At 38.9% G+C, this 17,764-nt stretch overlaps 1 protein-coding gene and 1 non-coding gene across 2 annotated transcripts; both read left to right on the top strand.

Annotated features, from left to right (window-relative positions):
• The first annotated feature begins 2,123 nt into the window (after positions 1-2,123).
• Positions 2,124-4,315, top strand: LOC149845918 (protein yippee-like At4g27745). The gene is made up of 3 exons (XM_089996078.1): positions 2,124-2,260; positions 3,290-3,415; positions 3,683-4,315. Exons 2-3 carry the CDS (start codon positions 3,323-3,325, stop codon positions 3,908-3,910), a joined length of 321 nt encoding a protein of 106 aa, XP_089852204.1. The 5' UTR covers positions 2,124-2,260; positions 3,290-3,322; the 3' UTR covers positions 3,911-4,315.
• Positions 4,316-17,430: 13,115 nt separating this feature from the next.
• LOC149845917 (small nucleolar RNA Z195/SNORD33/SNORD32 family) lies at positions 17,431-17,511 on the top strand. The gene has a single exon (XR_016430674.1). It is a non-coding gene; the product is annotated as a small nucleolar RNA Z195/SNORD33/SNORD32 family (small nucleolar RNA).
• Positions 17,512-17,764: the final 253 nt, after the last annotated feature.

Raw genomic sequence — 17,764 nt, 5'->3', positions numbered from 1 at the left:
GGAGGTTTTGCAGTTTTTAGCTGTTTCAGATTCAAATGGATTGGACTCTTTCACGTATTTAGCTGTTTCGAATCTGATCTATTTGCATCTCTATGCCAAACCCAAAGAAAAGTTTCCTGATGTTTTGTTTTTTCTTTGAATAATTGGGAAAAACTAGTCTCATTTGCGAGTTCATTGGTAAAAAAAAAATCATGTGTTTTTGCCAAATGTTGTCAATATCGGTGCGAATCTGCCTGAATTGGCCAATTTGTATTGTATCGGCAAAAAATCAATACGATACTAAACTGAATTGCTATTTTTTAATAAATATAAAAATATTAAAAATTAATTTTTTAATATTATTTTAATAGTTTTAACAAGTGTCACGTTCTTATTGACATGAAATATTTTTTAATTATTTTTTAACTGATTAATAATGATTCACTTGAGAATCGGTAGCAGGTGGATTCACCTGAATCGTGGGCCAAACGATTTAATAGTTGACACGATTTTGACAACAACCTAAAGCTTAGCTTATGCCTTGTGAAAAGGAACACGTTTGGAAGAGAGAAAAACTCTCATAGGAAAAGAAAGTTTTGCCTATGAGAGTTTTTGATATGAGAAGTTTTTCAAAAGAAAGCTTTTTCGCTTGTTTGTGTAGCATGAGAAAAAATAGTAGAAAAATGTGAAAAAAATGAGAGAGGAGGCCGAGGGTGGTGGTGCTGATGGTGTGATAATGGATGGTGGCGGCGGTGGTGAGATGGATGATGGAAAGTGTAAAAATAATTTTTCTCTTGATAGGAAACATTCTTCCATCTTCCCATAAAAGAATATTTTTTATCAAAAAGTGTACTTTTTAAAAAAACTTTCTTAACAAAAAAGTCTCTCTCATTTGGAAGGGGGCAAAAAATTCATATAGATTTTTCATTTTGCATCACTTTTCCTACAATTTTATAGCTTCCAAACGTCATGATATCCCTTCAGCATTGTGACATTCACAAGTTGCTCCAATAAAATCCGCTGAGCTTCTGTGGCCAACATTCTTGCTTGTCTTGTCAATACGTCGAGCTAATCCGACCCGAACTGCCTCAATACTAAAACTTGGATTGGATCAGCTGCACCAAGCTAATCCAAATCCAGATTTTTCAAGCTAAACACTAATGAGAGGGTGCAAGTTAGGTGACAGCCGAGCAAGTGGATCTCACAATTTGGGACTTCGGCTAAAGAGATGAGTCCAAAGTTAGGTGAGAGCCCAGCCTATGGAAACGTTTGAATCGGGAACACACGTGGACAGGATGTGCTAGAACATTCACGCTCATCAGCAAATAGAACAGGACACACTGTCCTGCCCTGTGCCATGCGCCCCCAAAATTGATTTTTTTTGTTTGAGAGAGACACGGAACAGCGGCAGATATCAAATAACCGTGTGCGGAACACAACAATATTGCATCCTGCGTTGATGTGGGTGGGCGGACTAGCGTGGGGCCCACGATTAGTGAGTCCAGCGGACGGTGATTCAAACGCCCCCGATCACTTCCCAAAGCCGAGAATAATTATAAAAATATTTTTGCTGATCTGATGATGGGTTACTTAAAATTACAACTAGGAAATGCCGCCGTCGTGCTCGGTCGGTGATGACCCATATGGTAGCGGTCTGACAGACGTTTTGCGTTCCCCGTGATTCTGCGTAATCCAAACCAAAAGATCAGGTTGGCTTCCTTCTTCTCTTGAGTATTGTATCGATATTTTTATGTTTTTATCTTAGTTTTTGTGTTTTATATTTCCTCTTTCTATCTCTCTCAAAAGAAAGAGGAAGAAACAAAAAGGTAGAAAATGGATGGTCAGGGCCTACCATCAATTTTACGTTTTGTGTTTGACTTTGGGTGATTTTTGGTTTTGGGGATGGGGTGGAGATCTCGTGATGGTCGTGGGTTTTGCGTTTTACGTCTTCTTTCTTTGGTTTGAGCCCTTCTCCTATTGATTGAATTATTTGGGCCATTGGGGATTTGGGCCTTTTAGAAATGGATGGCATGGTGGAGACAAATTTTTGTATGAATATTTTGCGTTTGCGTAATTTTTACGTGTTTCCCTTGTTTCTTTACTCTTCTTACCAAGGCCTGTCTTTATCATGATTACCTAATAAGAGGGGTCATGTCTCCCTTCATGGTTGTCTTTTCTCGCCGCGCCGTGGAACTCTGCATTTGATGCAACTTATGGATGAAGGAAGATAGTTGGAGAATTTCGTAGAAGCTAGAAAGCGGGGTGGGTCTCTCTATTGAAGGTTAGACTGAAATGTGTTTATGAATTTATGTTTGTCTAAGCAAATATCTGAGCTATGGTATCTGTCAAATTGAAGCTCACAAGTTTTGTATGTGTGTTTGACCTAATAACGGTGTTTAATCTGGCTTAAAATCTTGTATGAGTTGAACGAACAGTCATGGATTCTTTGGTGAATTTTGAAGTTTATGAAGATATGGCTTATTCTAATGTTCAAACTTAGTTTGTAGGTTTGTGTACTTGTAGGAATCAGTTAGTGTTTGGCATCAAATAAATGGTAATTATCTCTTGATGGATATTTTGTCTCAATTTCTTGATGGATATTTCGTCTCAATTTTGAAAGTCTAATTAAGGTATGGTCTTATGTTCATGTGCATGTTCAAACTTAGTTTGCAGGTTGTGTACTTGCAGGCATCGGGTTAGTGTTTGGCATCAAATAACTGCTTGACTATCGTTTAGTCTTGATGGATATTTGGTCAGTTTTGCAAGTCTAATTTAGACATCGGCTTTCTGTAATTTTGGTGGGCTTTTGATATTTTATCGATGTGCACTTATCCTGGATTGCTTAGTATTTACTCTTGAATTATTAGTCCCTTAAGCTATGTCACATAGGTGCGGGTGCGGATACAGTTATGCAGCACTTTAAAAAAACTTGGGTGCAGGGGTGCAGGGAGTGTGTGTGTGTGTGTATATATATATATATATTAGTTAACACTACGTGTATGTGTGTGCATTTATGTATTTATATATAATATAGATAAAACTGGACTGGGTTAGGGTTTACTGATTCTACTTTTGGACAGAAATGGACCTCAGTGTGGTTGACTTCACCTGACACAAAGGAAGCCGTGTCCAAGTGTTGCACCTGCATGGGTGTGGGTGCGACACGGGTGCGGTGCCCTGTTAGAAGAGTCGGTGTTACATAGCTCTTAAGTGTAAATTCTGAGATAGGTTTGTTCTTGTTAAATAGCGAGATTAAGTTTTAGCTTTTATTTGTTTATTGACTGTACATGTTGCTGAGTGGTTTTGACAGAGTAAAGGATCTAAGTAAGGGGGAAAAGAACTGATGGCAGAATTGGTTGGGTCACGATTGTATGGTTGCTGCAATTGTCGGAATAATGTGGCTCTTCATGATGATATCATTTCAAAAGCATTTCAGGTGAACTTGTTTTTTTTTTTGTTTCTTGATGAAACTGGGTTCTTTGATTTTTTTTTTCTCAGCATGTGTTTATGAGAACCCTTTCTTTTATTCTGATGGTTTAGGAGAACCCTGGTTGACTAGAAATGCTCAACATAATTGCTTCTGTTTTGTTTTGCTGGATTAAAGTATTGGTCACTATTTTTCCAAAGTTGCATTTCTTTTCCGGTTTGTTTTTTAGAAGTGAAGTAAAGCTACTTGAATTGATTGTTTTTTAAATTGTTCTAGGGAAGAAATGGCAGAGCATTTCTCTTTTCTCATGCAATGAATATAGCTATAGGGCCAAAAGAAGACAGGCAACTCATGACTGGACTACATACAGTTGCTGATGTTTATTGCTGTGAATGTCGGGAGATTTTGGGATGGAAATATGAAAGGGCTTATGAGGAAACACAGAAGTACAAAGAAGGAAAATATATACTGGAGAAGTCAAAGATTGTCAAGGAAAATTGGTAACTTATGTGGTTTGTGCAGACGTTTGTAGCCCATGTTTACTGTTAGTGGCTTAGTTTGGTGATGCATCCATGTGTTCATCATGTACAGAAATCTTGGAAGATTCAGTAATTGCTGATTGTGCATTCTGTGTTTCTATGATGGTGTTTTCTGATGTAGCATTCAAATTGTAGTTCATCCTGATCGTTTGTGTTGTTCAAGTGACTGTCAATTGTATATAAGTGGAAGTTCCAAATAAAGGTTGTTTATATATATTTATTTTGTGTGTCTCATCGACCTAAGGTCCTAAACTGTAAATGCCCTTTTAACAATTGTTTACTTCTATGTACGAGTATTCTCTTGTTTGTAGAAGTGGTTACCATGTTCAATGAAAATTTTCAGTGTGGATTGCATCTCCCACAGTTTTCAGATGTGAAGGTTGCGGCACTATTAGATTTTTTATTTCTTTTTTCTTTTCATCCAAGGGAAATTTCCTATAAGAGGTACTGTATGTCCTAATTCTCCCAGATACTCATATCAAGTTAAAATTTTCAACCTATGCGGAGATTGGAAAATGTGTTAAGGGTGTGCTGTATGTTTTCATATGGAAATATAAATTTTTCTGTTCTAGGATCACTGTTGGTGCTGATATTTTGATCTTCAGATTTTGTATATGTTTATTCTTCATCTGATTGTTTTTTTTTTCTCTTTTTTTGCTTTTATTTGTTTGTATTAGTTTGGTGTATTTGATGTTTATATTTAATCATTCAAGAACAGTTGTATTCTTTCTTATTTTGCTTCAGAAGCAGACAAAGTGAAACTTTTAGTAAAAAGTAAAAACAAGTTTGAATAGGAAGTGAGGAACAATTGCTAAATATGAAGCATCAAGAATGTTATACTGCACTGACTGCGTGTAAAATGACCTGTAATGGAGCCCATCTTGGATGCACGAATTTAGAAGTATCTTTATTAGGCTAATCAAAATTTGACAACATTTTCATTAATGATAACTTAATGAGTGTGCATATTGTTGGTAGCTCTTATACACTCAAAATTTTTAAGGCTTGTGCTAGACGAACAGGCATTGAGATCGGAAGAGGCCCGATAGGAAATCTGGGACTTACGGTAGATAGGTACTCTAACCGGAGTCCGACAAACTCTAATGGATCAAACCTGCAGTATTTTTGCCTTTGGACCTATGGGTTGAGTGTCCTAGGGTCTGTACCCTGGTTGACACAGTGAGGGAGAGGCCGGAGTTTCCTCGTTGTGGCAAACGAGGCGGTACGGGTAAAAACAGGGCTAAACGACTAATCGGGTAATGCGGTTTGGGCTCAATTGGGAAATCTGATATGGCTCAAGGTCCAGAACGTGTAATACCTGGTCTAGGGTCTCTAGGGAGGTCTAGAGTCGTGTAGGAAGGCCTGGTACAATTGCTGGGCTGAGGAGAATGTTGCAGTAGGTCCGAGGAACTCGGTTTAGGCAAATCAAGTACCCGGTAAGGTGTGGTTTCTATTTTCAGGTTCCAGAAATTAGGGAAAAGTTGATATAAGGCTATAGAAGGATCCTAGGGGTACTTTGGAGGTCTGTAGCAGGTTGAGATGGTGTCTCCCACGTTCTACAACTTTGACAACTGATCTGTAACACTGCAGTGCCGACTGGATCAACGAGAAGCAAGATCACACGGTCAGGATGTCAGGAAAGCTGGGGCCTTCCGACGGGAATGAACGATCAATCCTTAGAGGTCTAGTTCTCATGTGAACTAGAGAGAGATCATAGAGGTAAGAGGGGGAGAAAGGAGAGAGGGAGAGAGAAGGGATCGAAAAGAGAAAGAGGAGACAAAGAAAAACGTTAGGGAGAGGAAGAGGGAGAGTGACCAAATCAATAATTCGATAACATATAAATGGGAACCCTAGGCCACCTTATATAGGGTGTGACCCTGGGTTTGGGGTCCAACTCTAATTTAAAAAGCAAATACTAACCCATAAACCCAAAACACCTTCTAACTACCAAAATAAAATAGATTATAATTGGCAGTCAAAACTAGACTAGGAAGGGTAGTCCTTCTTAGCCATGTACACAGTGGAGCATCCTTCTTGGGAGAGGACAACACCAATCCCACTATCACATGCATTCATCCCCATTACGAAAACCATAGAAAGATTCAACAAGGCAATGATAGAAATTTGGCACATAGCCTTGCTTTTGTCTGGATCAGTGTTATTAAAAACGCACCTCAAGGCGCAAAAAGCGCACCTCGCCTCAAGGCGCAAAAAGCGCGCCTCGCCTCAAGGCGAGGGCCTTTGTGCCTTGAGGTGCAGGTATCAAGCGCAATACCCTTGAGGCGCACGCCTTGAGGCGAGGCGTGCCTCGGACTGAGGCGCACATGCCTTGATTTATTTGGTCAAATGAGGGTCAAAACCCTCATTCGACCAAAAAATTAGGGCTTAAACAAAGCCCTACCGACCCCTTTATGTGTTTTTAGTTTTTTTCTCACCTCCTATCTCCCTCTGCCTCTCATCTCCCTCTCGTTTTTATGCGCGAGAGCAGGACCACCGCCGCCGCCGACCTCCTTCTCGCAACAACAGCAACTCCAAACGCCGGTTAAGGTAGGATCTCTGTATAGTCTTCTTCCTCGTGTTCACACATAATGCATTTGCTGGCCACATGAATGTCTCTCTTTTTAAGGTTAAACTGGGTTGTCAAGAGAGACCAATCATAAAAACATGCGAGCTCTAGGGGAAGTCTCAGCACTTAATAAGGCATGTTTAGAAACCACTCCATGCTAGATCTTGTCTTCAGTGCATCACATCCAGATCTTGTCTTTAGTGCATCACACCCACCCCCAGTCTGCCAGCAGGGCTCTGTTCAAGACATCTAACCTGGTGATGCCTAGTCCACCTCTGTCTATTGGGGAGGTGACTAGTGCTCATTCAACTATCTGCCTTTCCTGGCTTCAGTAACACCATACCAAATGAAGGCCTGCATCAATTCAGAATTACAAATTCCAGTGACATAGGTATTGTTGTATTTCTGAGCAATGTATATAGAAAGAGATCCCCAGCCACACCCAATATCCAGAATTGTCTACCCATCTTTTACATCTGCTCTCTCACAATATGTCTCCAGCCTTGCTCTCTCAGCTTTCTCTAATGTGTCAGACTTATTTCTGAAGTAACAACAACTGCAAAATACAGTTCATAATATTTCAATTTGTTTAAACTGGGTCAGAAAGACCTGGTATAAGAAAGAACCAAGAGTTGCACACTTCAACAAACAGTTCTCGTGCATTCTTATATTTGGCATTCTTGGGTTCCAGCGAACAAAGTGCTCTATGTTGATTACATAGGATTTCATTTTTCAACTTAGATTTATTTGATTGATTACATGTTTTCGGTTTTGATGATTTTTTGTATTAAAGATATTAACAGAAATTTATTTATGTTAAGTTCCATAACAGGATATAGATGTATTAAGCCTAATGACAGTTTTGAATTTCTGTATTAAGCACATTGACAGAAAGTGATCTATGTGTTAAGTTCCAGGACAGTTTTGATTCTTTTTAGAAAAGAATAATTCGTTTGTTTTTTGTCCACAAGGATGCTTACTGATATTCTATGCTGCAGTTCTTGCGCAGATGTACGATGTTTATCTTTTTTTAAAATTTTCTATTTTTTTTAATTCAAGAAAGCATGCAACTGTAGAAAGTGAAACGATTTTTAATTTAATGAATGCCCATGTTTTATTTTTTAGATACTTACATAGATCAAGTTGTTGCATTAATGTTACTTTTACATGTTAATCTCATATTTTTTTCAGTATTTATTTGAGATTTTTTATTTCCTGTTGGTTGTTGCTTCATCAATAAAGATTTTTTTTATTTTTTTATAATTTTAGATATTTTTTTATAGTTTTTTAAAGTTTTTTAAAAAAAACTTTGAGCCTTACGCTTTACGCCTCGCCTCAGATTTTGGTGGAGCGCCTCGCTACGCCTTAACACTTTTCACAACACTGGTCCAGATCAATTTGGGTTCCTTGGTCAGGAAACGTACCGGGACCCATGTCTACCACCAAGGGTATTATCGTATGGTTCTTGGAACCATCCAGGTGGCAACCCATGTGGCTTATCAAATGCGTCAGAAAATTCAGCGATCAACCTAGCCAAATCAGTGGGAAATTCCATGGGAATCAGGACGTTTTTTGGCTCCACTGCTTGGGCTGTGATCATGTAGGCACATGGGGTACCATGTAACAACTTCAAGGCCTCTTTGGGCTGCACTCCCTCTCTTATTGGAGGTCTGATTGCAACAAGTTTGAACTCTCCTCCATCTTTGAGAAAAAACATTTTCATGGCAGAGAAGTCCTCGACTACTTTTCCTAACGTCCGTAGCCAATGCATATCTAGGACCACGTCCACACCTTGGATAGGTAGGATGTATAGATCCGCTACGAACTCAGTTCCTTGGAGCTGTATACAGACATTAGGATAGACCTCCGAACACATGAGGTTAGTCCCATTCCTAAGCATAACATCGAAAGTGGGGTGGTCCTTGAATTTACACCCAATTTTTCGAACAACACTCTCATAGATTAAGTTGTGAATGCTTCCGGTGTAAACAACTTTTACCTTCTGATAGCTTATGCGGCCATGAATCCGCATAGAGTTAGGCGTATAGGTGCCCGAGAGTGCATGTCATGGCAAGGCTCCTCTTTGCTCGCTCTCTCGTTCGACGACTCATCTTCTTTGAAATCAAATCCCACCACTTGGAAGATGTGGTAGGGTTTACATGTATGACCCTTGAACAACTTTTTGTTGCAGTTGAAACATAGGCCTTTCTTGATCCGCTCTTCACGTTGTGTACGCGTGATTGACTCTACTTTAGGGGTTGACATGGCTCTCTTGAACGGATCCGGCTTGGGCGTGTCACTCGAAGAGCATATGCGGAGATCGGTTGGCCGATTCGACTTCCACGTCGCTTGGAGTTGTTGTTGCTTTTCATCATGGAGCTTAGCCACCCTATAGGCCTCCTCCGGACTCCTCACGGCTGTAGCTAGGACCTCAATACGAAGGTCCTCTCACATACCACTAATATAAGACCCAAGCAAGGTCTCCTCGTCAACAAGGAGCAAGATTTCCAAAATTGGTTTGGTAATCATCCAAGCTACCTCGTTGCTTGAGGTTTTTGAGCTCCACGTGATGGTTAACCAGCATCGTGGGCCCAAGCATCTACATAACATGCTCTACGAATTCAGTTCATGTGGGCTTGCCATGTACAATGTCCAACGACTCGTACCAACAAAGGGCGCCACCCTCTACGTAAGCGATCGCTTTGGCAACATGTGCTTCCTCTGGCACATTATGGCATGTGAAGAAGTGCTTGAGTTTAAAACCCACTCACACATGTTCTCACCAGAAAAATGAGGAACTTCAAATCGGTGTTTCTGACCCATACCTCGTGTATGATCGTGTAGCGGCTCCCCTAGAATCGAGCCATTTATGTCCTTCATGTGGCCTTCGACAAACGTGAAGTTTCAATTGCAATGAGTGTTGAGCGGGATGGCATTGAGGAGGGCAACCAAGGCTGCTACGACCTTCTCGATGTGCTCCAAACATTTCATGCTCTCTTGACATTGCTGAAAAAGCTCGACTTGAGTTTGCTCGACAATCACAAAAGTGTGTTCGGCATGCTGCCGAATCTCCTTATTTTTCTCCGCATGGGAAGAATGAGGTCCCTCCATGTTATCTTGATGTTTGCTTTGATACCAATCTGTTGTGCCCATAAAAATTTTTAGGCTCATGCTAGACGAGCCGACGTTGAGATCGGAAGAAGGCTTAGTAGGGTCTGTACCCTGGTTGACATGGTGAGGGAGAGGCCGGAGGTTCCTCATTGTTGCGAACGAGGCGGTACAGGTGAAAACAAGGCTAAACAACTAATGCGGTTTGGGCTTGGTTGGGGAATTTGATATGGCTTAAGGTCCAGAACGTGTAGGACCTGGTCTAGAATCTCTAGGGAGGTCTAGGAACGTGTTGAAAGGCCTGGTATAGTTTTTGGGTAGAAGAGAAGGTTGCAGTAGGTTCAGAGGACTCAGTTTATGCAAATAAGGTACACAATAAGGTGCAATTTTAGTTTTTATGTTTCAGAAATTAGGTAGAAGCTGATATAAGGTTATAGAAGGATCCTAGTGGTACCTTGGAGGTCTGTAGCAGGTTGGGATGATATCTCTCATGTTCTGCAGCTCTGACACATGACCTGCAATTCAGCAATGCCGATTGGATCGACGGAAAGCAAGACCGCACGGTCGGGATGTCGGAAAAACTTGGGCCTTCTTACGAGAATAAACGACCAACCCTTGGGGGTCTGGTCCTTACATGAATAAGAGGGAGATCATAGAGGTGAGAGGGGGAGAGAGGAGAGGGAGAAATAAGAAAGATAAGAGAGAGAGAGAGAGAGAGAGAGAGAGAGAGAGAGAGAGAGAGAGACCAAATCAATAATTCCATAAAATGTAAATGGGAACCTTGGACCACCTTATATAGGGTGTGACCTAGGTTTGGGGTCCATCTCTGATCCAAAAAGCAAATACTGACCCATAAACCCAAAGAACCTTCTATCTGCCAAAATAAAATAAATCCTAACTGACAGTCAAAACTAGACTAGGAAGAGGAGTCCTTAGCCCGTTTCTATTTAGTTACTCAAAACAATAAGCAAATACTAATGGTGGACCCTAACACACAAAATAGCAAGTAAGAGGGAGAAAATATCATCCTTAGGCAAAATAGTAAATAGAAGAGAGGGGAAAAAAATCAACCCAAGATTTAGGAAAGTAGGGGACACCCCCCTTTTCCTTTCCTTTCTTTCTTTCCTTTCTTCTTCACATGGGGGTGGCCCCCACCATGTTGACTTTGAGCCTCCTTCCATGAAGTCACCTTCATTTTCCTCCTTCTCCTTGGTGCCATGTGTCCTTATAGATTAGAGATGTTCCTCCTCTTGTAGGGAGCTCTCCTGATGTGCCATGTGTCCTCCCTGTGGGACCCGTAGCCTCCTCCCTTGCTTGAATAGAAAAAAGATGTGTCCTTTGACTTTTCACTCTATCCTCAACCACATAAACTTGCACATCAGCATACTGGACCCCACACAAGCTGTGTTTGGAGCATGAGCCCTGGGGCGTCTTTCACAATATGAGCCATATTACAAGTTCTAACAACTCTTGGATCCTTACCCGTATAGTCCCAACCCAATTCTTCAAAAATGAAGGAACCTAATATCCCATCCCAAAGACCCACTACACCTCGAACCAAAAAATGAAACATCAAGTCCCCCCGAAAAAAAAGAACATCCTGACAAACCGGGCCCGATTCTGGACAATAACAATAGCTTATTTAGAGGTTTAATCTTGCCATGTCTGTCTGTCATCATGGTCACTTTTGGTGTTTTACATAATTGCAAAAATTAATTGTTTAGATCAAATTGTTTGGCATGTAGGTAATCCCATCTTGCTGTTGCTAATTGCTATAATGGAAAATACATTTCCTAATATGCCAACAAAAGTTCTAGAAAGCACTTATTGGGTTTTGCTGATGTCTTGGCTTCTGATTCCAAGAATTGATATATCTGGGTTTTCTGAATTTTCTGGATTGAATAGCCTATTCATTTTACTTTCTTCTCAAATAGTTTATTTGGTCCTTTTTCTGGTGATCATCAGCATAAAAGTTACAGTTGATGTAAGGATGATGGTGTGCATTGAAAATGTCATCTGTTAGATCAAAGTTGACACAATGACATATCATGGTTAGAAGAAATGCATTTGGAGATAATGCTTGCATGAAAAATGAGAGAACTCAAGTTGTGGGATATTTATCACAAACTGCAGTAATGATATGATGTGTTTATTGATTTACTATGGTAATTGTGCAGCCATAGAGGTTGTAGAAAGGCATGAGATATAAATGTTTTTCAAACGTTCTTTGTGTTGACATTGTCCACCAAGAGGATGGTTCAAAATGTTTTCTGCAGCAATCCATATAACAAGGACTTCAAAGCCGAAGAAGATGTGTAAAAGGCCATCGTTTGGATATCTGTCATAACCCATATATGGAAAATTAGGCTGGGGAGATCACTAGATGTTGTTTATGTCATTAATGTCTAATTTACTTCATTATAATTTTATGCTTGATGAGCATGACTTTCAAGACTTGCATTTCATCGGATTCGACTTTTGAATATCTGAAACAATTGAAGCACAGGATCTGCTCTGAGCTGTTTATTTTGAATGAAATATCTGAAGCAAATGCAGCACAGGATCCGTTCTGAGCTGTTTGTTGTATGCATTACTCAATGTTTGATCTTTGCTCAATATTTTTAGTTGCTGTCCTCAGAAAGAAATGTTTTTTCCGATCATCCTCGCGCCATATCGGATTAGTTTGTGATATTGACTCATCATCTGCTTCATGTCTTATTGTCATATGAAAGGGAATGATAAGTTGATTTCAAATTTATGTCACTTGACATGACAAAAGTCAACCTCCCCATGACCTTTTTGTTATTCACTACATTATGTGTAATTTGAACTTGTCCTAACCTTGTTTTTCTTATTGGTCATTTGGTTATCTGTTTAGACTTTACCATGACCTATTGAAATTTTGTTTCATTGCATTTATCATTTTGTACACTTCATTTGACTCAACCAAGTCTTCCAACAAATTCTCCAAGTCCTTGTTGTTTTCTGTAACTGGTGGTATGAGAGTTGGCTGTCTGAGTTGTCAACACACTACTAGTATAACTATGGTAAGTCATCCTGTCTCCAACTATATCTAAGTTACAGCTTTGTCGTCCTTTTGTGACACCTTTGAAGTCTTGGTGTGCTTGGCTACAAGGTAGCTTTCCTATGCTCTTGGTCTTGTCTGCTTACATTGCATGCTTCAGCGTTGTCTGGAAACCTCCATTATTGTTCTAGTCTGAACTGGTTCAAAATGTTAGTCAAGAGTTTGAAGTTTTCATATTGGTTCATTTTGTTACTCTTTTTTGTTAACATAACAGAGGCATTAGAGGTTCAATTACATAATTTTATTTTGTGAAGTATTTTTTAGAGGAATAACCAGAATGTGGCCATGCAAATCATGAAAACTTGAAACTCTTTTGCCATCAACTTAGTTATCTTTTTATGTGAACTCAATTCTCTAGTATTTTTGCGACTATCATGTAAGCCTATTGCCAGAATACTTGATCATGAATCAGATCCCTGATTTGCGACTTTTAGTCAAACAAAGGATATCCGACCCATGGTTAAGGTTGCTAGGATTATTCTAGTAGTTTGCCAAATCTTGTCACTTATCTTACATGGATATCCAAAGGCTAAATGGCGAATGACAAAACAACTCATCTTTATTTTGACTTAATAAGATGATTCCCAATGTATCCTTGTTATATTTAAACGAATTCAAAAGGCATTGTGAAAGTATTCCTACTTGTGTTACATTAAACATAGCAGTTAAAATATTTGTTGACGAAAGGGGAAACCTGCACACTGATGCCCACGGTTGTGAATTCCTGCTACACTTTGATCTTATTCTAAGATATCAGTCAACAGCACATTTTTTTTTATATTTACAAGGAGAAACCACCCCCAGGATCAGAGACCTAGCTGTGCTGGCTCTGTCTGCCTTATGGTCACTGTCCTGGCAGCATAAAACTCTGTGGGCTTACTCCTTGCCCCCAGGGAGTTTCATGCTTCGGCTTGCCCAAGGAGTGACGCCCATGGGATTTGAACCTAGACCACCTGCTTAGTGGCCTAGGTCCCATCCCACTACGCCAAACCCCTTTGGGGCAGAGTCACCAGCACCTAATCAACTAAATTTCTGCTATGCTTCAGTGTTAAGTAAAAAAGCTGATATGAAGAGATTGGAACGCCAGTCCAAGGGTTGAGAAGAAAAAAATGCAATTTGCTGCACAGGCTAATTAGTGGATTAAAGCTACTATGTTCCTTGGCCTGCTGCCTCTCCTTGTGATTCTGTTTATCAATTCAAGGATTATTTACCTCTCTTATCTTCTGTTACTCCATGCATGTTTTGGAGGAATTCCAACTTTATGTTATTTTTTAAGCAAGAGTAGCCTTGTCACTTTGTTAACAGACCACCTAACTTTAGGTAGCTCTAGAGAGAAGACAAAGTACGTGAACAAAGAAAAAGACGTAATTTATTGTTTTTGACATGCCATTCTAGTGGAAAGATGTCCTGTTAGTCTCTATTGTCTTTGAAATGGCATGCTGAGCTGCATATTGCACTTTGAGCAAAAGTTCTGCTCATTCTTAAGATTTAACTAGGGAGAGAATTTATCCGCATATGCTTGTTTTAAGGCTTTTGTTATGCATGTATGAATAACATTTCAAGTTGCAAACATCATATCTTAATTTTCCTGATTCTGAAGTGATATCTCTATCTATGCGATGTGTCTCTTATTTTATCATGCCCAGCATTGCTTTATAAGGACCATCCTCATCACCACCACTTATTTATGCTCGACCTGTTCTTACTCGCAATAACAATCTCTTCTTGTTAGAGTTGGTGAGTGTTCGCTCTGTGGAAGCAGACTGTGGAAACTGTAATAGCACCCCTTTGCATGAGTATTCTCTGTAGTTTAAATGAAAACATTATGGGTTGCCTGAACAGATAGCCTTTCTCACTCGAGCAATCCATCTAATAATCAGTTTCCAGATTGGTAGAGTTAAAATACCAAATACATCTAATAGGCAGTTCCAGATAAATAGAGTTCAAGTACCATGTGCATTGTTTCAGATGTGTGCTTCAGTTTTTAGTTGCGGTCTTGTAATTTACATAATAAAAAGATGTGATGCCTTTGCTGTATGATGTAATGGAGCTAGCAGTAACGGTGGAATGCGATAAAGTTTAAAGAATATAGAAAGGGTTCCTGCATTTAGCATTTTGTGTTGGACCAACTAAAGAGGTACCAATGGGGTCTCCGCTTGTCTGGCAGGAGCAGTTATTGCACGTCACCTTGTGTTGGGCGTCGAAAGTTCGAACCCCAAATGGTATGGTTGTATAACTGGTAGGGGGTCTCTGCCTAACCCAGCTTTCTCTGTCGAAAAAAATAAAACTAAAGAGGTCCCAAAACCTCTCTTGTGCGTTGTATAAGCATGTTCACTTTCTGAAAACGGCTTCCAATGATTCAAAACACAATTTCTTATTCTGCAATGTTTGGCATACAAATCTAAGGGCAGGTTTGCAAGCACTTAAAATCGTGTGTCGGATTCTCATGAGACAGAGGTACAAAGGATGCACGATCAAACTTATTTTTTCATTCAATACAAGCCGAAACAAGTATGGCACCACAAATGATGATAGATATATAAAATGCAAGTTCCATTAGCCTCTTTCTAATCTTAAATGGGATGTAACTTCCCAAGACTCAATATCTGTATCTATTTACATGCATTGGAATGAACCTTTCTTATTACGTAATGAAAATGTATGCAATCCAAATCGGGGCTGATATGTTATGGAATAATGAACAGCAAACTGGAAGATACCTCAAAGCAAAAGCAAGCTGGAAGAAATCATAGTCGAATAAAAAAGGATAGAGATTGAAACCAAAAGTTTACAAGGCATTGCTGGGCCAGAAAAATAAACGTGTTAAACACCATGCAACTTATTTCAAAAGTCTTCATCTTTGTTCTACTGTCAATTGTACAAATCTTTGGAATATTTTTGAGAATCTGATTTCCTTTGGGAAATTTTAAAAACGCAGTCAAGCTAAAAAAAAAAGATACATAAGATTTCAAAACTGTTAAAAAACACGCCTAAACTTATGATCCCTCAATCAAACATTCATTTTTGTTATTTTCACTTCGATCGAAAATCCAAGTTGAATTTTGAGATAAAATTACTATTTACCCTCAATTTTTCTTTGCTTCTAAAGCCCTTTTTTGAGGTCAAAATGATAATTGCAGCACAAACTTAACAGCAATTTTGATGAAAGTAAACTTTAGCTTCTTTTTAATTAGCCATGAAAGTGTGTTTTTGAGAAATTTTCTCTATTCTTTTTAAAGTTTTTAAAGTTTTTCAGGATTAGTATGTAAGATTTCCTTTTGTTTTCGCGTATTCTAGGTGACATTATCATAAATTTCATCCTCCGATAAATCTTGGTGGAGAAAAAACCTTGTGATACTTTGGAAATTGTGATTTTTCTTAGAAAATAAAACATTATAAAAAATACTGAAAAACATAAACATTATAAAAATATTACAAATTATTTGTGTTACTGTTAAGATCATGATAAGAAGGTAGTATTTCAGATAGGTGATAGTTTAAAGTTGTGTTCTTCAGCATTATGTGGGCATTTAAAAATATCAAGATACGCTCACACTATTTTCAAGGTCACCGATGTTTATCTAGTCTGTTTATGTAAGAATCGATACATATCCATATCCAACTTTGTCCGAACCATTTACATACTTAACTGAGTAGAGTATGAACATCACTACTTATAACTAGTGCGTGGTAAACATTGCGATGTTTTGAAAACATCGTGAAAAATTGAGATATTTTATCCACCATTTTAAACAGCCAAAATATCGCATCATCATAGTTAGATACAAAAAAAATCAGGGTTTTATTGTGATACTTACATTTATTTTGACATAATAATATATATTCAAATATCGATTATCTTTTGTTGTTCTTATATTTATGTCGACATAATAATCTAGTCAAAGATCGATTATCTTTTTAGTACATAATATTTAACGCTTTTGTTCTCTTATATTTGTATTTCTTAATTTGTTCATCTTTTGCTAATAAAAAGAAAGAAAAAACCAAAAAAAATTTGAAAACATCCCGATATTTTCAAACATATAAAAGTTTGTCACTCAGCCCTAAACTCAACGGCCAGAAACAACACACCGGACCGAGTGGGCCCAGGTCCCAACACACATTTTTCTGATAACCAGCAAACAAATAAATAAATAAAACCCTGATTTTAATTTGTCTTTCCCTCGCAAGTAGGGATGGCAGTGGACCGGTGGACAATGGGGCTCCGCCCCGCCTCGCCCCGTTTGGACCGGGGATGAAGGGAATGAAACGGGGATGGAGGCGGGGATGAAGGTTAAAATTCATCCCCGTGCGGGGATGGAGGAGGGGATGGACTTACACTTTCTCCAGCCCCGCCCCCATTAATAATATTACTAAAATACCCTAAGTTAAGTAATAAAATTACAAAACAACCATGTTTATATATACTACTAACTTACTAACCCTAAATCTTATTAGACAAAATACTGTATCATCCCTACTCACCGTTGCCGCCCAAAGGAGAGAGAGAAGGTAAATTTTCATTTTCTTCTTTTATACCATCTTTGAGAAGCTGCAGTCAGAAGCCCTTTTTATTATGTAGAAGTAGAAAATCTAACCCTGAGTTCTGTACATTTGAAAGGATTACCATATCTCAGTCTTTTTTTGTTTCGCCCTTTTCTATTTCCTTGTGCGAGTTTCTTCATTTTGTACGTTACATCTTTTTTCAATTTGGGGTACTAAATTGGGGAGACGTGATGATGGTTAAACCCAATCAAATTTGTAACAGAGTGATGAATCTATAACATGCACTACCATCTGATCTCTCTCTCTCTCTCTCTCTCTCCGTTAATTTGTTTTTGTTGCTTCTGTGGGATTTTGAAGGGTCTATCTGGGTGCGCCCATTTTCTTTAAAATTGCATTGGATCAAGATTTCTATTTGTTGGTACGATAAATGTGTGCAACCAACTGCGACCTAAAGTTTTCTTGTCTGATTTTTTATGTTGGTGTAATCAATGATGATATCGAATTTTGTGAATGAGCGTGACAATGATTATTCATTAACCATTCACCATCTTTTG

This window comes from Nuphar pumila, chromosome 2 (genome assembly GCF_984573655.1).
Source record: "Nuphar pumila chromosome 2, dmNupPumi1.hap1.1, whole genome shotgun sequence".
Taxonomy (NCBI): domain Eukaryota; kingdom Viridiplantae; phylum Streptophyta; class Magnoliopsida; order Nymphaeales; family Nymphaeaceae; genus Nuphar; species Nuphar pumila.
The sequence above is the reverse complement of the archived record's forward strand: the minus strand, read 5'-3'. Positions and strand labels throughout refer to the sequence as shown.

What these genes read in the sequence shown, in the direction of transcription:
- LOC149845918 (XM_089996078.1), top strand. Translation starts at nt 3,323, where the DNA reads ATGGCAGAATTGGTTGGGTCACGATTGTATGGTTGCTGCAATTGTCGG. An exon ending in TCATTTCAAAAGCATTTCAG is followed by an intron (nt 3,416 to 3,682) that starts GTGAACTTGTTT and finishes AAATTGTTCTAG; the next exon opens with GGAAGAAATGGCAGAGCATT.